Source organism: Sorex fumeus, unplaced genomic scaffold, assembly GCF_029834395.1.
Source record: "Sorex fumeus unplaced genomic scaffold, SorFum_2.1 ptg000128l, whole genome shotgun sequence".
NCBI classification, from domain to species: domain Eukaryota; kingdom Metazoa; phylum Chordata; class Mammalia; order Eulipotyphla; family Soricidae; genus Sorex; species Sorex fumeus.
Window position 1 is genome coordinate 51,941,799 of NW_026606185.1, and position 21,789 is coordinate 51,963,587.

The 21,789-nt window shown below is 51.4% G+C and overlaps 1 protein-coding gene across 2 annotated transcripts in view; it reads right to left on the minus strand.

Moving 5' to 3' along the window:
* MYO5B (myosin VB) overlaps positions 1–21,789 on the minus strand; it is a 194,338-nt gene that overhangs the window by 104,899 nt on the left and 67,650 nt on the right. For both annotated transcript variants that reach the window (XM_056138147.1, XM_056138146.1), the window contains exon 2: positions 2,425–2,535. In XM_056138147.1, coding sequence (XP_055994122.1) covers positions 2,425–2,535 — 111 coding nt within the window. The remainder of the gene's footprint in view (positions 1–2,424; positions 2,536–21,789) is intronic.

The window sequence follows — 21,789 nt, forward strand, 5'->3', positions numbered from 1 at the left end:
TATAATATCCAAAAGGAGAGATGTGTGGGGACACGAGGGAAACTTAAATTCTGGATGGGATGGGTCATCACTGGGACTCTAACCAGATCGTCTGCAGAGTCTTCCCCAAAACCCCCAGTCCAGGTTGTGGAACCCAGCACTACCTCTCCTGAGCCCTCAGCCCCACCGAGCAAGCAGGCGGGCAGCTGCAGGACACAGCATTCATCTGGCCCGGCCCTTCTTATTTTCTAGTTGTTGAGGACCACACACTCAGCGGTGCTCAGGTGCTTGAGGTGCTAAGGGGACCATACATGGTGCCAGGGATGAAACCGAGGTTGCCACATGCAGAGCAAGAGACTTTCCCACTATATTTTCTCTCCCCCCAGCCCCCTCATTGTTCAGATCAGAAAGCCAGGAAGGACTGAGCAGGAAATGCTCAAACCAGGCAGAGATTCCTTCCATCTAAGAGCAAAAGCTTCCCCCTCTCCCACCCTCAGGCTTCAGCAGGGAAAGACATATGCAATTTAGAGAAAACACGGGTCTACCAATAAACTAGTGGTATTGGTTACAGTCAAATTGATAAAGGGCAAAAAAAGCCCAGAGCAGCAGAAAAGACGTAGGAGCTGCAAGCTCAGCATTCAAAACTACAGATTTCCTGTTTTGCGTACCTCCAAGGAGGGTGGGGAGGAGAACTTTAGAACTGATTTTTATTCACAATGATTCAATAAAAAACAAAAATGGAAGGGAAAAAAATTTTTTAAGAGAAGAAAACAAAATTTTTTTTTTTTGCCTTCCCAGGAATTTGATTACCATGCTGCTGCTGTGTCAAACATTTGCAGGGTACATGGCTGTTTCTGAAACGGGGGTGAGAAGTGCTTGTGTCCTTAAGGTTCACCAGGCCAGTGACAGACGACAGACAGTGCTTTGGAGTGGGCGGGGGACCTGGCAGTAGAACTCTTGCATGGAAGGAAAGAGTAGTCAGCACACCCGTGTTTAGGACTGTCCCACCCGTCACTGCTGCTCTAGTTGTGACAGGCAGGGGCTGCTCACTTGGCTGGGGGTCTAAGAAGAATTCAAACATCATGGAACACTAAGTCCCGGCTGAGTCGAAAGTCTGACTTCTCCTGTCTCCATGTGTTCTCACTGTGGTTCTGGAACTGCTTGCTAGTTACACTGTATCTGCAACCACTGGAACAGAAGGAACACTATGCAATACCATTCTCACCGTGATGGATGAGAACGTCACGGACCTAAAGCCAGAAAGCCATTCTTTACACTGGCAGCTAGAAAGAGGCTGTGGAGTGGTGCAAAGTCCAGATATTTTAAAAATAATGAATGTTCTGATTGTCAAAGATTAGAAGGGTCAAATTCACTTAAGTAAATTTGCCGGAATAATGTTTGTTTTGTTTAGGGGCCATGTCTGGTGGTGGTCAAGGCTTACTCCTGGTCTCTGTGCCGGGATCACTCCTAGTGGTGCCTAGGGGACCATATGCGGTGGTGCGTATGGAACTGGAGTTGGTTGCATGCCAGGAAAGTGCCTTAACCCCTGAACTTTCTGTCCGACCCACTTTTTCATTTGACAGCACACGATACGGTATGTCTTATTCTCACTTGAGGCTGGCCCCAGCAGTGTGGACTGTAAGTGGTGGGTCCTGGTGAAAGTCAGGGTTTAAGAACATCCCTGTGGTTCTAGAGGAGATTCGTGGGTTCTATTCTTCATCACGGCAGCGGAAGCCACACTCTTGGTCCTCAGGGACAGGTGCAGGGGTGCGGCAGGGGAGAAAGCATTTAGAGCCGGGTCACCAGCCAACCTGGCCGACTTCAAGCACAGATTCTGCTTCAGAGAAAATTCCTGCAGCCTCCGATCCGGCCACCTGGTTCTGCTGGTGCATAGCAGGGCTGAGCTGGGGTTGACATGGGTTCGGGTTCGGAGCTGGATGTGGAGGAAGTCCAGCCCATGTGCAATCGGACAGACACCGATCAGCCTGGCAGTAGGCAAGGGGGGAGGGGAGGAGTCTAGACAGCAACCAGGATGCACCACACAGGCACAATCCATTTCCAGCACATGCCCGGCTGGAGCAAAACTACAGCTCACCCCAACTCCTGCTACCACCTCGGAGATGCCATCCCAGAGGAGGATACGGCAGAGTCAGCTCAGTGCATGGGAGCCCACGAAGCAGGGGTGGTGCTTCTCACTGGGAACCCAGAGGTGTCTGGCAGTGTCTGTCTGGAGAGGACACACCGCAGGGAAGCCATCTCCTGAGTACTCTGGCTCCAGGGCTACAGGCAAGGATCCAAAACAGGTGAACGCCCCTTCTTCCTGCTACGTCACCTTCAACCCCCAATCCCCGCCACATTTTGGGAGCCAGGCTGACCCCCAGGTAGCTGAGGACAGTCGAGCCCCAGCGCCAAGCCCCTGTGCTGGTGCCTGGTGGCTGCACTCACCGTTCCATCTTCCAGGCTCAGCTGCAGGCTCGTGTCCCCGTCCTGGTAGTCCTTGGTCAGCTCGGCCGAGCGCCACACCTCCTCAGGGTCAGGGATCCAGACCTTGGTGTACTGCGGGACAAAAGCAGGAGAGGCTGAGACCCGGGGCCGCTGGGCTTCCCCGCTCCTGACCATGACAATCCCTGCAGAGATGTGCTTGGGTCATCTCCAATTCTTCCCCTCCTCTTGGTTCAAGCCACCATCTCATCTCAGACAGAGAACTCAAGGACTGGCAGTAGAGGGAACTTCCAGACCCCGAGAGATGGACGGGACAGGAATTCCTCCAGAGAACCAGCAGAGTCCATGCCAGTCCTGCGCCCTACCTGGGAGACTCCCATAGGATGCGGTGCCTAGGGACGGGGTGGGGAGGGAGGGGAGGGGGGCGCACAAAGCCATTTCTTTTCCTGGTAAAGAAATCAGCCTAGTGAAGGGACCCAGCCCTGGCAGCCAACCTCCACTACCCAACCACTGCCACGCTCCAAGCCACTTTCCACACGCTTGGGCCGAGCCTCACATAAGAGTGAACATATACCTGGACCATCCATCATAAGACACTCCCTACCCATTTCCATAATTACCATAACATATTTGATGGGGTTCAGATAGTAGGCATATATATGTGTGTATATATATATATATATATATATATATATATATGTATATATAACCTCGGAGATCCCTGCAAGTTACCAAGAGTATCCCACCCGCACGGCAGAGCCTGGCAAGGTACCTGTGGCGTATTTGATATGCCAAAAATAGTAACAATAACAGGTCTCATTCCCCTGACCCTGAAAGAGCCTTCAATATGGCAGATTGCAAAAGACGAGTAAGGAAAGGCTGCTAAAAGCTCAGGGCTGGGATGAATGGAGACGTTACTAGTGCCTGCTCAAGCAAATTGATGAACAGCAGGATGACAGTGATACAGTGAAAGAGTGAAGAAATCGGACTTATTTACCTCTTATTTACCCCTTTCTTAAGTGACCTGCAAATGCTACTGATTGGGACTTTCTCTAAGCCATAAACGCGTACCCGCAAAGTCTCATTCAACCTCCCCTGGCGGCTCACCTGATGCATGGGGCCCCCTAAAGTTGGCCAAAATCCTGGCGGTAAGAACCCCACAGTAGGAGAGGGACCTCAATCAAGCCTGTATGACCCAATCTCCTGAGAACCTCAAGCACACCAAGTGTGCACCCACTTGGGATGGCACAGAGAGGCAGCAAAGGACATGTCCGATACTCCAAACCACGTGGCCAATTCTCCGAGCATCACCCCCCTCACAGCTGCCAAGTTCTCCCATCCTCCAGACTGGATTTGCCTGAGAATAAGCTGCATGAGAATGAGTTGGACCTTCCCTCCCCACTGCATGGCTGCTTCCAAACAAGAGTGTGCCCTGCCCGTGAGAGATCCAGCAGTTAGGGAGCCCAAAACAGTTCCTGATGGGACAAGGAGCTGCCATCGAGGCCTGCCCCCACATGGCACATCCAAGTTCTGACACGGTCTCACCAAGATACTTCCTGTCCTGGACCCCTGCTCCGAGCTCCCGCCGTAAATGAGCATGTGCCTGACAGTGTGGAGGCAATTCCTATCCTGCCGGCCTCACCCCCACTCTCAAGAGCTCTCAACCCCTGGCTGGGCATCGCTGCTCCCCACAGCAGGTCTACTCTGTGAATGCTGGACCCGAGAATGAGAAAAGACAATGGGCTTCCATGGGGTACCGGCCATGCTGATGACACACGAGGAGTGGCACCAGGTACTCAGGTACAACCGGGGAGATGGAGACCCAGCTCCTGACCTGAGGAAACTTTCGTCTCACTGGGTAAGATTCTCCTCAAAGTGCTCCCAGGATGATGTAACTGTTTCCAAAGAGAACCGGCCATTTGCTGGGGACAAGCAAGCAAGAGAAGGGAGGCAGACTGGCCCACGTGGAGAAGCAGGTGGCAATGTCTCTTCTTGACTTTCAAGGGGTATGTACAACACCTGACTGAGTGAGAGCCTGATATCAGTGATCCAGCAGCCACCTGGGCCCGGAGTCTGCACCGGGCTGTGTAGCACTGAACACTGGGCCGTGAGTGTCTGTCCAGGTATCACTGCACACCTGGCTGGGAGTATTTGTCCATGTATCACTGAACACCTGGGCTGAGAGTGTCTATCTGTCTGTCTGTCTATCACTGCATACCTGGGCATGATTGCCAGTCTCTGTATCACTGCACACCTGGCCGGGAGTGTCTGTCCTTGTATCACTGCACATCTGGGCCATGAGTGCCTATCTATCACTGCACACCTGGGCTATGTCTATCACTGCACACCTGGGCCATGAATGTCTATCACTGCACACCTGGGCCATGAGTCCTGATTGTGTATCACTGGACACCTGAGCCATGAGTGTCTGTCCATATATCACTGCACACTTGGGCCATGAGTGCCTGACTGTGTATCACTGCTGTGAGTGACTGTGTATCACCTGGGCTGTGAGTGACTGAAAACTTGTGCCCCTTATAAAATAAGTGCAGAGCCACAGCTCAGTTCCCTAGTAAAGTCAGAACACAAACCGTGTCCAAGATGCATGTTCAAAACAATGATGTTCTCAGTGTACAAACCCTACCGGAAAAGATGTCAAAGCCATCATCACTCATGGAGGATTCCGGGAAAGCTGTGCACAGGAAGCCTGCAGTTTCACGGCCACACATTTTCCTGTCAGGTGTGGCCCTGACAGGGCCTGCCACCGAAACGGGACTGGCCACTCACCCAATACTGGCCCAACCTTGCAGCTCATTGTCTGACTAAGCTGAAGTCAGGCCACCAAGACAGGCCTTTCCTCTCAACCGAGCAGAACTGAGCCCTCCCTACCACCCCCCGCCACGGCCCACATGAGTTCAGATACCAATCACATCCCAAGTCTGGGGTGAGGATTCATCCTCCACATTTAGGGAGGCCAAGAGGTACAGGCGCATGTCTGGGGACAGGCTGCACCTGCCATCATAGGTACTGGGCTGTAAGGTGGGGAATGGTGTCTACATTTGGGTCTGGTCACTGTTGGAAGTGACATGATAATCAGACCCAGCACAGCTCTGGCACTTAGCAGGCACTCCCAAATTACTCCCACGTGTCGGCAATCTGGACCCCAGGAGTGAATGCGATGGAGAAGTTCCTCCAGGAGACTGCAGCCACAATGAGTCAATCCCAGCAGACCGGGTGTTACCGAGTGCCATGGGAACGCAGCTGCCCACACCCTCCGACTCACTCCTGCACTTGGTAACGCCTCCCTGGTGTCTAGTTGGGCTTCCTGCTTCCCCCTGTGGCTGTGTTTCCACTAAAGGCTTCCTGGACCCATGAGGACCTTTCCTTTTCCCCCAAATGTTCTTCTTGTAACTGAATGCCAGGAGAAATTACACAGAATTATCCAATTTTCCAGGACGGCGAACCATGCTATCTGGTGAATCTGCCACAGCAGTGACAACTGCATCAAGGAGGAGCCCTAGAGTGGCCTGGGTCTGTGGGAAAAACTGCTGCAGCAAAAGCTGGAGCCCAGCAGAGAGCTTGATAGACAAGAAGGGCCAGCCAGTGGAGCAGGAGGGGGATAGGGTCATAGGGATACTGGGGAAATTCAGGTGGCTCTTGAGAGTGACATCATAGCCCCTGGCCAGTGGAAACCTGCACCTGACCGTAAGCACAGAGAGAGGCCTGGGCAACGCTGAAGTAAAATCCTACTTTCTGACTGACCCCTGCAGAAAAGGCCCATGTGCATGCATGCGTGCTCCTCCAGAGAAGACGTTTCTCTCCCTCGGTTCTCTTGGAGAAGCCAAAAACCAAGAAGGGGGCTGCTGGCCCTGCTTTAAAATCTCATCCCCAAAGATTTTCTATGACTCCCCTACTGGCACTCTGTCTTTCCAGACCGTTGACCCGTCACTACCGTTCTTTCCTGAGAACCTGTGATACCTTTTTATTTGTCAATTTTTTAAAATTTTATTTTATTGAATCCATCGTGAGATACAGTTACAAGCTTTCATGTTTGAATTACAATCATACAATGTTCAAACACCCATCCCTCCACCAGTGCACATTCCCCACCACCAATCTCCTATTTGTCAATTTTATTTCATCATCAGCCTGTTCAGTTCTCCCAGCTCTCCCCTCACTGTCCCCCGAGACACCCGCTGTATTCTGGGGCTTGCTGGAGATAGATGTAGGCTCTCATATAGACTGAGCATGCCAGGTCCCACGGAGCTGCTTCCTGGCCCCTTCCCCCGCTGTCTCAGTTAAGGCGGAGCTTCTGAAAAGTTGCCTAGAGGGGAGCAGCAGGGGGTAAGGCTAAGACTGGAGAGGGGTGTTCCATCTGAGTCAGAAGCACAGGGGCACAGCTAATGGCATCCACAGTTTTGGGCCCCAGGGGGAGAGTGTTCCCAAAGCAACACCCATATTTACTGTGGAGCAGTGTGAAGCAGGGTTCTGACTTGAGAGCTAGAAGCCAAAGGGCGCTGGATGAAGAAACCACCACCATGAGCCACTTCAACGCCTCTGCATCCCTCCCGGAGTCAAGGAAAACGGATCTCTGGGCAGCCCTATTGGTAATGTGGCCTGCCCCAGTGGGAAGGACATTGCTCACGGCAAACAAACAAACTGTCGGGGAGGGCCTGGGTCCGCCAGGAGATGCAAGCAAACCCCTCTCCTCACCAGATGGCAGGGCCTATGGCATCCGTCCGTGTCACAGCTCAGGGCATGTCCAGCATACGACTTAGGGCCCCAGGAGGGCAGGCAGAGGGGCACAGTGGGCTGGATGGACACTGTCCTCCTGGCCAGACTGTCAGCAGAGTCGGATCTGCAGCATCTCCCTCTCCCTCCCTTCACTTGTCACAGGTGCAGGGGTGTGTGCCAGCATGAGCAGGGTGCTGGGGATGGAACTCACAGCTTCACACAGGCTCCACAACCCCAGGCCCCACCTGGCCACAAACTGAAGAATTTATCCATCTTTATTGTCTTTTTTCAAAGTTTTGTGGGGCCCTGTGCATTCGGTGGTGCCTGGGGGCCGATGCAGTGCCAGGGGCCCACCCCAGGGCCTTGAGAAGCATGTGGTTTGTATCCTGACCCGAAGCTGGAAACACTGTAAATCCTGGGGGCTGGGGGTGGGGGTGCTCAGAGACTCTGGGAAAACATAAGTCAACAAAACAGTTCACAAACTTCTCCCACACAAATGTATCTGACACAACCCTAACGTCTTAAACTGAGTGCCATGGCAGCAAGACAGGGCTACATACATAACTGGAAGTAAAGAGAATAAAAAATCTTGAAAATTTCTTTCAGAGGAACAGAGAGAGGAGAGAGAGAGAGAGAGAGAGAGAGAGAGAGAGAGAGAGAGAGAGAGAGAGAGAGAGAGAGAGAATGGAAAATGGTGCCCCAAGTGCTGCTGTGAATAATTCCCCAACACCACTGGGTATGGCCCAAATCCCCCCCCCACCACCAATGTTTTAAATTTAATTAATATAAATGTTTGACCTATGTGCTGATTTTATATAGTTATATAACTGGGTCACCTAAAATTTTCTGGGGCAACAAGGGGTCCTAAATGGAAAGAGGAGCAGCCCCTGCCCCCCACTTCCTCCACGAGATGACCAAGGAACTTTGGGCAAATGCTGGATGGGCCCACGGCAGGTGATGAAATGGCCACTGAATGGGGCTCCCCCGGGTCACCGTCACGGCACTCAGTTCTCTGGGTTCTGGACAAGGCTCGAGGCCTGGCACATGCTTTCCAGCACCGGAGAAACGGCGGGAGTGTCCTGGGCCTCAGAGCTACCCCGCTGGCCTCGACAAAGACCCCATAGCATGAAGTTCCACCCGGCATCTCACAGTGCTGGCTGGAGCCCATGAGGGGCAGGTGGCGGGTGGGCGACAGGGTGGATGGCCCCAGGGACCGGGTCCATGTCGGCTGAGCTGATGGAGGCACTGAGGGCAGGAGTGGGGGATCTCTGATTCCCTGCTCGGGTGAGTCGCCCCACCCCAACCCAGACGCCAGAGCCAGTTCTTGAGGAGTGGGGAGTCACCAAGGACTTCAGGACCCAGAGACACTAGCCAAGCCTACGGTGTGGCTACTCCCAGCACAACCTACGGCAGACACCAGGCCAGGCACAGACAGGGTGCCCGGGTGGCAGAATGAAAGCATCCCAAGAGATACAGAGCACTGAATCATTTACATCAATGCAGGTGCTTAATAACGTCCTGCTCCCAGGTGGAACTGGCAAGGTGAGAAAAGCCGAGAACCCCTGGAAACTGAGCAACAGGAGCTTACAAAGGAGGGTCTTCCCTGCAGAGCAAGGCGACTTTCCTCAACTATCTCCACCTTGAACCACTCCATTCTGACTAGATAAATGGAGACAGGAGAGAGAGATCAGAGCAATCATGGATGACTGAGATTTGCCCTGATAGAAAAGGTGAGAGACCAGACAGACAAATGCAGGACAGGAGCGTGGCTCCATGGAGCACTGAGGCTCGAGACTTGGCACCAAGTAGTTCCCCGAGAGGTCCTGGCATACACCTGGTGGAGGCTCCCAACACAAAACCAAAACAGCATAACACTGAACAGGTTGCAGAGAGACAAGGGAGATGAGACAGAGTCTTGATGTAGCCTGCAGCTGCTCACACATAAGGATGCCGACACTGACAGTTCCACTGAGCTCCAGACACCCTCGCAGACATCAAGTCTCTATCCCAATACCCTGTAGGGATGCTTGAAGTTTACAAAGTCAAAACTGAACTCCTTCCCTGCCCCTCCCCAGTTTCCCCTGACGCCTTCCCATCTCAAGTGAGAATCAGGTTCACTGGTGGTTCAAGGCCGACACAGTGGTGGGGGGAAGAGGACACTGGTGGAGAGGGTGATGCTGGCATGATGATGTAGGCAAGAAACCCTATAGGAACAGTACTGAAAACACGGTGCCTAAAATTAAAATTTCTAATTTTAGTTTTGGGAAGAAAGGTCACACTGGGGGGTGGGATGGGTCCTGAACACTGAATGCCCGAAACAACTATATTATGAACAAAATTGTAAATCACATTGTTAACATTTTTTTTAAAAAAAAACAACAAAAAGGAAAACTTATTCATTCTATTTTATTAAATCACTGAGATTTACAAAGCTTTTCATTGTTGAATTTTAGACAGACAGAGCCCCAGCACCAATCCCACCAAGGGGGAAAAAATTAATAGACCAGAAGTTGGTCTGACCACCCACCTCTCTCCCTCTCCCACACCCAGTCTCTCAGGCAGAGTCCTCGGCTCTGCCTCCAAAAGCTCTCTGGCCTCTGATGTTTCCCAGCACCTGCCCCTTCCTTTCCCTCTAAGAAAGCACCTGCTCCTGCCTGGCTGCCTCTGACTCGACCTCTACAAATCCATCTCTGAATCGCTGCCAGAGTGTTTTATAAAGACGAACATCAGATCAGATTATTCCCCAAGCTTCAAACCATCCTGCAGCAAGAATACAGTCAGAACTTATCCAAGCTGACAGCCCTTGCCTGACCCCCCTCACCACGCGCGCACACACACGCACACACACACACGCACACGCACATGCACGTGCCTCTCTGGCATGCAGCCACCCTTTTCTTCTCGGAAGCTGCACGCCCTCCCGGTGCCCAGGACTATGCCTAGAACTAAGTCCAGTTTCATCTCCACCCAGATGCTGAAATCTGACTTCCTGGCATCGACTGGACAGTACAGGGGCCCAGATTCCCCCCTTCTCACGGCAGGGTCCAGAGGGGCTGTCTGTGCTGAGGACCCCCGGTGGTACCCCCACTGTCACTCACTGTCCCCGACTCCTGCAGGCACGATGCACCTCAGCATCAGTTCGGTGGTGGGGGTGGTCAGTACCAGGGGCACGGCCTTTCTCTGCAGAGCGTGCAGCCTGGCAGAACAGACCTAGACAAACCCCTCCCAGGGATGAGGCGCTTCCGTTCCCCACCCACCACCGCCACTGTCACCCCAAGACAGAGCAAGAATCCCAGGCTCAAAGTGGAGAGAGGAACCCCGGACAGAAAGCCATGCCCCTCCCAACAGGCTGACCCTCTGCTGGGATGGAAGACAGACAGGCCTTTGTCCCCGAGGCCTGAACTTCTGGCCCCCAGCACGCCCTCCTGCAGCCGCCTGCTGTCCCCAAGATAAAAATCAGTGGCAAAGGGAAGTGTTGCCGGAAAATGTCCAGCAGGCAGGGGCGGTGCCACTGCAGAATGATCAGGAGGGCTGGGCTCTGAAGGGTGAGGACGGCAGGAAGGCCTTGGGACGCCCCTGTTAACTGGCACCTGTGCTCCCGGACAATCTCACTACCCCAAAGGGTCAGTGTGAAAACACAACCTCGAGAGCAACAGGGAGGGTCAGAAGGAGGCTCCTTCCTTTGTAAACTGCAAAGGTGACCCTCAGGCCATCTTTCCCCAGCCCCGTCCGTCCGCTGGGGAAAGGGCTCCTGTCCGCTGAAGGAAACATGGGTGGGAGGTGGGGATGCGAAGCAAATGGGAATCAGCCAATCAGGGGTCAAAACCATCTTCGGGCTGGTTCCCCCCCTCCCCCGTGCCCTACAAGTGGGGCTTGGACTGTGGGATAAGTAGGAGTGATCTTGGTGGGATGGGGGCAGGAAGAATGTGGGCAGGGAGCAGGGAGATGGCACACGCTCTGCATGAAGGAGGCCAGGGCTTGGTCCCTGGGCACCACATGGCCCCTGCTGGATGTGACCCCAGGTTTTTTTTAAAAGGGAGGGGGAGGAAAGAAAAAAGAAACCTAAGAAGAATGAAAAAGGAAGTGAGTAGGAGGTCCAGTATCTCCAAACACATCGTCCATGCAAAGAGCAACTTTTTACCCCACACTGGGTGCTGTGGGTCTGGGTTATAGTGGGTGAGTGCAGGGAGTCATGACCTCAGCTATCAGATACCTGCACACTGAGAAAAGGTCTAGGGGCTCACCGTGCACCTGTTGGTTCCACTGGTGTCCCTGTTAGGTCTCTGTCTCCCTCCCTCTGGGGATTTGTCACTTGATCCATACGAAGGCTAATGCCTTGAAATTATGTTTGGGGGACATGGAAACATCTTCTCTGAGCCTTCTCCCCTCTCCTCCCCACTCTGAGAAGATGGGGGGAAGTATTCCATCTCCAGCACCTGCCTGGCGTGTGTGAGGCCTGGGTTCCACTGCTGATACCACCCAAACAAAACAAAATGTACGGTACATTTTCGGCAAAATTAGGGCAGGGATGGCGCAGCCTCAGCAAGTTCCAAGGACTATGCCTGGTGTCCCAGTGAAACTGCGAAGTCACAACAGCACCCAGACCTGCAGACCCCAAGCTGGGCTCATATTTCATCTCCCCTTCACCCACGAAAGGGGCCAGTGAGAGGTCTCAAAGGGCTGGTGCACAGGAGACCTGGGTATGATTCCTGGGACCTTCCTCCCCCCAAAATCAGCATCAACAGTCACCCGACCTTTCCACTTTACTTGACACCAAGATAACACAGGGTGCTTTTTAACCTACTGTGGCCGACTCAGGCAGCCTGGAGCACCAAGGAAAAGCACTCACACACCAGATTCCTCGGGGTTTCTTCAAGCCAAACTCAAATTTGAGCCCTCGAGAGTGGGATGCACACATCACTAGCTCCGTTTCTACTCCTAGGCTAAGCAACAACTATCTTACCGGTTTTCCCCAAAGGACTTCCCTGTTGAGCAGCACCTTCTAGTCAATGGGCTCACTGGGTCGGTGAGAGCTAATCTGGATGGTGATGATGTGAGAGTGAAACTGATGCCATGACAGGCTGCAGCTAATATTAAGTCTCAACTAGGCCTCAGTTTCTGTTTCCCCGAAGCAGGACTTGCAGTTTCTGGTAAACTCCCAGTTGAGTAATGTGCCTAGATAAGGAATTGGGCAGTTGGGTCTGGCTGGTCATGAGGGGGGTCACTGTACCCTCCTTAGAAACTGTTACCAAGGAACAGTTTCTAATTGCTGACCACTGTTGTAACAGGGTCGATGCTAAAAACAGACCAGTATATAAACTGCTTCTTACCTATGAACCCTATGTAAACTGCTTGTGATTTGGAGTCAGGGTCCTCGTCAAGACTTCACTGCGGTGGATGAGAACTGGGTCCTAGTACCAGCTTGTGCTGGCTCAGGCTAGTCATAAAGTTCCTTTGCTTTTGCATTATCATGTGTGGAACTGGGTCTCTGCGACTGGGGATTTGAAATTCGGGCACAACAAAGCCACCAGCACACAAAGTTCATGGGTGTGGTCAAGCCATGATAGGGGTAGGCGCGGCCGGTCCTGGAAGGGAAGGCCTGTGACAAGTGCCGTGAGGAGCTGCGTGTCCTCTATCGGGTTTTGGTAGAGCAGCAATTGACACAGTGAACATCAAGAGAGTGGAGAGAGACCACGCTGGAATCTCACCCAGGGCCTCGTGCGTCGAAAGCATGCACTCTACCACGGGGCCATATCCGAGGGTCCCATGCTCCCTGCCCTGAACTGAGACAGGTCCGTGCTCCTCACAGAGGTCTGCAGGCCGGGAAGCTCATTGAGCACTTCTGTCTGTCAAGGGTGGAGGTTAGCACAGGGCTTTGGAGGCCGCTGCTCTGGGTAAACCCAGGATGCCGTCAGCATGAGTCCCAGATCTGAGCTTCCCACGCAGGAACTCCACAGTGGCTCCCGAGAACCCCTGTGGGAGAGGGGGGAAGCAGTTGGGGGCTTTCTAGCCTCATGCTCGGGTCTAGTAAATCATCTGTAACTCTCATCATCTGCTGTTTAACAAGGCCGCATTAATAAAACATGCTCGGAGCCATTTGTTCAAATAAATGTTTAAGCAGCAGGTGGCAGGTGCCAGGATGGATGCCAGGACAACTGCAGTCCCGGTGCTCAGAGACAATGGGACAAGCCGGCCACTGTGTGCCCATCACGTGCGAAGACCCGTGTTCCAGCACCCACGAGTGGAGACTCTGCCTCGACACTAACTGCACCAATGGGATCAATGCAGGATAACATGTGAGGAAGATTTCTGCGTGTTAAAAAAATCTACTGGAAATTTTACATGGAAGAATTTATTATCTGGGTAATGTGACCTGTGTCCAAATAATACAAATGGACCGCTTGTCAGGTTTTTTTGTTGTTGCTGTTGTTGTTGTTGTTTTTTGCTTTTTGGGTCACACCCGGCGATGCTCAGGAGTTACTCCTGGCTCCTGGCTCATGCACTCAGGAATTACTCCTGGCGGTGCTTGGGGGACCATATGGGATGCTGGGAATTGAACCTGGGTTGGCCATGTTGGCTGCGTGTAAGGCAAATGCCCTACCCGCGGTGCTATTGCTCCAGCCCCTTGTCAGGTTTTTTTAATGGCCAAAAAATTTTTTTCCCTGAAAGCTTAATTATGTGAGAAATTCTACTGCCAAGAAACTGAAGCCATTTGGGTGTCATGAATGTGTAAACATGTTAATTTGAGAGCTGTGGTACCTAAAAGAGGTACATTTCATCCCCCTTCTCAACATCCTTTTCCCCAACAGGGTCACCTCACTCCTTCCTCCCTTCATAGAGTGGGCCAGCACTAGATGTGCATTCCACACCTAGCATGGAGACCCACATCCCAACACCACGTGTGGCGGGCAATCAACCTTCTCCTGAGAGGCTCCTGGCATTAGTGGATTCTCCCAAAGGTGTTGGATGTCCCATGACCGTGTGACTATGGATCAGAAGCACCCGGGAGAGAGCTGTGCCTACTCCAGATAAACAGCTCATTCACTCCTGCGTCCACCGCTGACTTCTTCCCTCCCCACTGACATTTCTCTTCGGCGCAGCTGTAGTTTGGGTGATTGACTCCTTCAGTATTCCTCAGTGTTTGTACCGTTACTCATCCACATTCTCACCAGTGGCCTGGACAAGTGCTCATGGACTTCTGAACGCCACTATTACTCAGGATCTACTAGGAAAGCCAGGCACCGCCACCAGCACCGGACACCTGGTGGGAAGTGATACAATTCTCACACTGGGGCCACAGCCAACGAGCTTCCCACCCCACTGACTGGGCCAGGAGTCAGTTGGGAATTTATGGCCAGGGTTCATGAAGGGAGCAAAGACTCAGGAAATGTGCCGAGGTCTCATGGTTATACACTGGGTTAAAGCCACCAGAGTGGACAAACTGGCCAATGGAACTGAAGTCATAAGTCAAGACACGGAAGCGTGACCTGGAAATACCAGTTTTTTACTTAGTGCCATTAAAGGTGGAGGTGGTTTGCACACAGCAGCAGAAGTAGGAGGTTGCTCTCCCCACATCTGCAAATCACACGGCCAGGAGGGGCAGCCCTCTGCCATGGATGGGGCGGGATACCCACACAAGCCACAGCCCCGTGTCAGATGGCAAACTGGACAGCCTCCAGGCACAAAGTCTACAAACCGTGGCCTCTCTCTCTCTCTCTCTCTCTCTCTCTCTCTCTCTCTCTCTCTCTCTCTCTCTCACACACACACACACACACACACACACACACACACACACACACCTCCATGGCCCTGTGAACTGCCGTGGATAAACTTCATCTTGGTGAGTGTTCAAAGTGGAATGATCCAAGACTCCCTAGGTGCTTGTCTGTACAAGACCATCAGCAAAGCCCCCCCAAGGATCAGGGGGAGCACTGGTGGCATGAGGAGGCTCTTCTGATGGAGAGTGACCACCTATGAGGTAGCACGGGGGACATCGGGTGCAGAACAAATGGTCCTGACTCCAGGAAGAGGCCCCCATAGGGCCACGGACACAGCTGAGAGGGCAGAAGAGCTGCAGAGAGAGCACAGACCCTGGGGCCCCACTGTATCACATGCCCTCCGGAGCACTGTGGGGCTACCTCAAGAAAACAAAGAAGGAATTACACATGAAATCCCGGTACAGGAGAGAGAGCCCAGGCCTCAGGGGCAGACCGCCGGAAAGCAGGAGGGGCAGGGATTCTATTCGCTGCCAAGGCAAGAGAAGGCTTGGCAGAAGTGGTACAGGAAAGATTTGACAGGCAGAGAGGTGTGCCAGAAAGAGACCCCCAAGGCAGACTGGGGGGGGTGCCAGAAGGAAGGCTCTATATGGGGGGTACAAAGGGAGGTGAGAAAGTCAGGATTGAAAAGACCCTCCCCACACCATGCTTAGGACAGAGGACTTGGCTCCCTGGGAAGTCGCTGACCAGGAAAAGAAGATGAAGCGTGAGTGAGAGGCAGGACCTTCACGGGCAGGATACCTATGTGCTCGCCACCGTGCAGAGACATGTGACCATCAGGCTGGGGAGAAAGGCCAGGGTGTGCCTCAAAGCACCGGGCCCAGCACTGTACCCCTGGCACCACGCCAACCATCCTCAGCCCCTCTCCGAGCACTGCTGAGCCCAGCTGGCCTCGTATCACCAAGCCCTGGCATCAAACCACCCGTCACGCTGAGTATCCCCAGGAGAGGCCCGTGACCCCTGAGCACTGCTTGGGAATGCCCCCTCCCCCTCCAAACAATATAGGTGGCAACTGGTTAAATCACAAGCAACATATTTAAGCATATGGACTGAAAGTAAAAATAGCCTTCCTGACAAAAAAATAGCCTTCCTGTATCTCATGGGGATTCATTAAAAATAAATAAGGATTTATTTAAAAATAAATTAAAAAGAAACTAAATAATAATAAATAAAATTTAAAAAGAAAAAATAGCCTTTCTCTTCTCCTCCTCCAGGGGTGCTCCTAAAGAGCAAAGAAAAGCAATGACACTTTAGGGGAGAGGAGCCCCCCACCATGCCCATGCCCAGTGGTCTAGGTGTCACTCCCCACAATAGTCAGTGCCCAGGTCTGGCCCTGAAGTGCTGCTGGGTGGCGCTTGGGAGCCGCGGAGTCCTGACAATCCTGGGAGCAGGGTGCAGAGCACACGGTGCCAGGGACTGAACGTGGAACCTTGGGGACTCACGAGAAGCACCCCTGAGCTATTTTCCTGCATTCCCACCTTATTCTCAAACGTGCACCTGAAATATCATCTTGCTCAACCTGCTCATGTCCTTCCTCAGCTGGAACCTGCACATTAGAAGTGACCAAGTTCTCTGGTCCTCTGGATAGTGCATTTGCAGGCTCTTTAAAATGCATTTATTCTGGGGGAAGAGGCAGCTGGGATGGAGAAGGGACCACTAAGTGAATGATGCTTGGAGGGATCGCTCAGGATGGGACATACGTGCTGGAAGTAGACTATAGACCAAATATGATGGCTACTTACTACCTGTATTGCAAACCATAACACCCAAAGGAGAGAGAGTAAAAGGGAATGTGCCTGCCACAGAGGTGGGGGGAGGGGGGATGGATGGGGGGAGGAGTGGTGGTGGGAGGGATACTGGGAACATTGATGGTGGAGAATGGGCACTTGTAGAGAGATGGGTATTTGATCATTTTATGACTGAAACGTAATCACGAAAGTTTGGAAGTCTGTAACTGTATCTCACGGTGATTCATTAAAAAATAAAAAATAATAATAAAAAATAAAAATAATAAAATGCATGCATTCAGGGATGCACACTTTATACCCGACACCTTCCAAAATGATTTGCAGCAAAAATGATTCACTTTGTAATGTCTTTTCCCATCAGTATATTGTATATCTCCCGTATCTGGCCTCTCCATTATCAGACTTCTTTTGAAGGGTTGACTACAATGCAAGTCTGGTCCCTTCTAAGTCCTGGTCCAGCCAAAGGCACACAGCAATGCCCACCAGGCTTTTGATGGATTCCTATCGCTCCCCCTACTATCACATCACTTGGGGACGGAGACTCTTGAATGTATGTTACTGCTGGGCAGTAGATGGCAAAAGCCCCCTCCAGAAAGCAAGCCTTTTTCCTTCACGGTCTAAAGTTTGATCTGGAGTTCAAGAAATCAGAATCCTTGTAAAACTGGGAACAGGAAAAGCAAACCCTTGGAACCTGACTTCCTGTTGATGGGAATATGAAATGGAACTATTCTGTCTTTTTCCATGAAAAACCCATCAAAGTCCAGCTAATCAAATGGTTAAACACACTTCATTCCTAGGAATCTAGCACTGAAGAGAAATGAAACAAATCTACCCATTCAGCAATATAATGGTCACCCCCTTCCCACCCAGGCAGCTGGAAGAGCTTTCCTCGAGGTCTTTATCTGAAGTCTCCTGGGCATCTCTATCATTTTTCTCAACTTACCTGCATACCCAGCCCGCTACTCTTGGTAACTGGAAATCCACTGTGAGTATTACCTGCTCCCATTACCATTCACAGATGGTGTTCTCTGATACTCACTAGACAATCTCCCTGCCCTAATCAATGAAGGAGGCTCACTCAGAGAAGTTAAGGGATGTAACCGAGAAAGGAACGCCTGTGTGGCTGCTTCTGCTCTGCCTTCTTCCCACCCCCCAGGCTGCCGGCCTCCAGACTGAGGCTCTGGGGTACACAGAAGCTATTTGTTTATCAAATGAGCCACCAGCTTTTCACCACACCCTGGTGATGTGGCTGAGAGCCAGTGTCCGCCTGCAGATTTGGGACTCTCCTGTGCAATATAATCGTTCTCAAAACTTTTGATGTGAGCAAAAGGAGAGGAAAAGGAGGAGCAGAAGAGATCACTTGATGGGCTGTGTGCATGGTTTGATTCCCACACTTTATAGTCCCAACGATATGCGTCGGTGTGGGCCCAAAACAAAAAAAGAAAAAGAAAAATGAGCCTAGAAAAGGCCAAGGTTTGGCCAAGGGGTGATGGTGCACTGAAACCATCCTTCAAAACCTGAGAAATTGGGGGCCAACACCATGACCTTTTCAGGGCACCCCACTGGGGGCTGCTGCCACTGGAATTAAAGCCAAACCCTCAGCCATCAACTCGGACTATTTTGGGCCCATTATGTCATGAGATTCTTGAATCTGCTAGGCTTCTGCAGGTTTCTAATTTCAGCTGCAAAGACAGAGTCCAGGAAATGAGGCAGACACATCTCAGGGCCTGCAGGAATGAAGAGAAAGAGCCGAATGGGTAACTGCGAGCCTGGGAGGGAATCTCACATAAGAGACTCTCGAGATGAAAAGGACAGATTAGAAAAGGAAAATGAGGGGCCAGAATGCCACACTAGCAGGCACTGCCCGAAGCTCAAAGTCAGAATAATCATCAAGACATCCACAGTGCAGGGAGAAGCAGTAGAAGGGATGGCTGGGACCCGCATCAAGGGGACCCGGGAGTGAGAACTGAGACTGGCAAGATGAAAAGACCAAGCCAAGGTCACCCTACTACATGCGAAAGGGAGAAGTGTGTTCAGAACCACACAGTGGCACCACCTGAACACTTCAAACTACAGCCGACTGGGTTTGATACCCACAGCCCACAGTCCGTGCTTAACCCAAAGCACGTGCTCTGCTCAAGAGCAGTGAAAGGGTCCCAAAGGGGTCACAAGCATCTTGAGAGAAGATGCTCAGCTTCTCACCAGAACACAGTTTTCATGCTTTCCGATAGCATGATATTTATTTTCCTAAAACACCACCATCATAAATGAATGTCAGGGACCTTGGCGTGCAGGAGTCCAGGATGAAATTGAAGGGGCGAGGAAACGGCGAGAACTCAGCAAGTAACTGCACCGGGATTAGCTGATGGAATCACTGGGTGACTGTCAAAACTGTCCGGCCCCAAATTACTTTCTTTTCAAGAATCTCAAAGCCTACACATGGCATAGAACTCATAATCTATCAAGACAAGACTGACATATTTGACAGTATTTCTTATTTCAAAGATTCTCCGTGAACAAATTTTAAAATGAATGGCTCAAGATAAGAAGAACTTTTCACAAGTGCAGAGAAAGATTTAATATTTATTGCCTTTGAAAAGCTATAAACTTTAGCAAGGAACTGGGAACAATCAACCAAGCAATTCAATGCAGAAACACAAACAGCCAATAAACAGACGATATTGGACCATATGCATGATTCCAGGAAGGACCATTTAACTATAAAATTTTACCAGTTTTTAACCCAACAACTTACAAAAAAAAAATTAATACTGGAAATACTGAGAGACGAGAAACTTGGCACACTGATGGGAAGGCACAATGGGTTCAATCCGGAAGGCCACTTAACCCACGAAAGCCCAGGCTGCCCTTCCAGAGCACCAGTCTAAGGGGACAGAGTGATAGGACAGCAGGTGTTTGCCTTGCACCTGGCTGACGCAGGTTCAATCCCCGGATATCCCATTTGGTTCCTTGGGTCTCACCAGGAATGACCTCTGGGTGCAGAGCAAGGAGGAAGCCCTGAGCATCACTGGTTGTGGCCCCAAAAACAAAGGCACCAGTCTGAGAACCAGGTAACTAAATGGGGATGACATACAGGCAGCACAGTTCGTAGCTGCAGCACTACAGAATGGGCTGCTGTCCCTCAGTGAGAGGGAGGTAACGTGGCAGTTACCAATGCTGGGGGTAGCAAGCACATCTTCGTAGGCTGACACTATGGGTTGGGAAAGACAATAAAGATTTATTAACTGAGACACATAAATAATGAAACAGTATGAAGAGTTTGACCCTGTGTTTTGGGGCTTTTTTTGATGTCGTTCCTTTTTCTTTTATTTATTTTTTTTTAATCCACATATCTGTGGACACGCAGGTGTGAATGCAAAGGGCTATTCTGGAAGCTTATACCAAAGACAAACAGTGGATGTGAGGAGCTGGGATTAGAATACGAGAAGAAAAAAATGTGTCTAGAAAGAACAGTATGATGATAAAAACAATTGTTATTTTCTCTATTGTTTTCTGCATCTTCCCAATTTCCTGTGATTCTCATGAGTTCTTTTGCAGTCGGAACAGATTCCATTAAAATACTAAATTTTCATGGGCTGGGGATATGGCTCAGTGGGACAAAGTCTGTGTGACCTGTGCAAGTCCCAGGTTTTTTTTTCTTTTTCAGTCACACCCGGTGATGCACAGGGGTTACTCCTGGCTTTGCACTCAGGAATTACTTCTGGCAGTGCTTGGGGGACCATTATGGGATGCTGGGAATCGACCCCGGGTTGGCTGCATGCAAGGCAAACACCCTACCTGCTGTATTATCGCCCCAGCCCCAACAAGTCCCAGGACTTGATCCAATAAATGCACACACTTTTGATTCCAAAACATGCACACGCTAAACCTCAGGATGAGATAACCGAGAAAAGACAGACTCTCTTGGACGGGAAGGAAAAAAACCCTTAAGGAACGATATGCAAAGACCATCCTTGCCCAACACTCCAGCTCCAGACATTGGTCAAAACCCAGACAGGAAGAGAATAGACAGGACTTGGAGGTAGCCTAGGGGCAGGCCTGAGGCCTGAGTTGGTTCCCCACTGGTGCTGCCCCTGGTCACTACCATGCCACCAGGTGGATGCTGTGCTGGGGGGGGGGGGGGGGGGGGGCGGGGGCTGTGGTACTAAGTTCACTTCCAGCAGCACTGCCATCTGGAATCCCTGATGCAACAACAACAGGGTGTGGGATGCACAGCATACAGCCAGGTCTGTGTGTGTACATAACTGCAGAGTGCGACCCCCGGAGAGCACAAATGACACTGTCTAAGGACAGTGGCCAGGAGGGCAGCCTCGAGCCAGCACTGGTTCATGGGCACCACCATTGTGCTTGCAGGCTGTTCCTGGTGGAGCTCAGAGAGAACCCGGGCGTCCATGGGTGAAGCCTCTTACGACGGGCTTGGGCTCAGGCTCTCTCTCTCTCCCTCTCCCTCCCCCTTCTCTCCCCCCTCTCTCTTTCTGTCTCTCTCTCTCTGTGTCCCCCACCTCCTCTCTCTCTCTCGAGCTCTCTCTCGAGCTCTCCCTGTCTCTCTTTCTCTCTGCCTCCAGACAAAATACTTCAAAAGTAATTTTAGCTCAGGGAACAGACACTTAGCAAGATTATGTGATTTGTTTATCTTTGCGGGGTTGTCTTTCTTCGGGAAGAATAATGTTCAAATAGTCAGGGGGAAAGTTCTGGGGCTTCCCACAAGAGCAAAACCAGTTCCTCACTAATCATGAATGACATCGATCCTGAATTGTAGACCATGTTCTCAAGCTGCTGCAGTAATGTGTCAATGTGGAGGGAGACGCAAATCATTATTTTGCACCATTCAAATGCGGGCAGCTTGGAAACACCAATACCTTTCCCTGTGAGCTCTGCGCCCGGTACACAGAACCGAGAGCCCTGGGGGAAGTCAGTGTCCCAATGCAGACTTTTAGCCCAGGTGACTCCTCTATGGGTCATTTTATAGCAGACTTACACACTGAGCAGAGCTAGAGTGACGGGGAAACTGCTCTGTGGTCCCCAGGCTAGATCATCTTTTTTTCGATGACTGCTGGTTTGTAGCGCGTGTTTTCCAGGGAAGGTTTCAT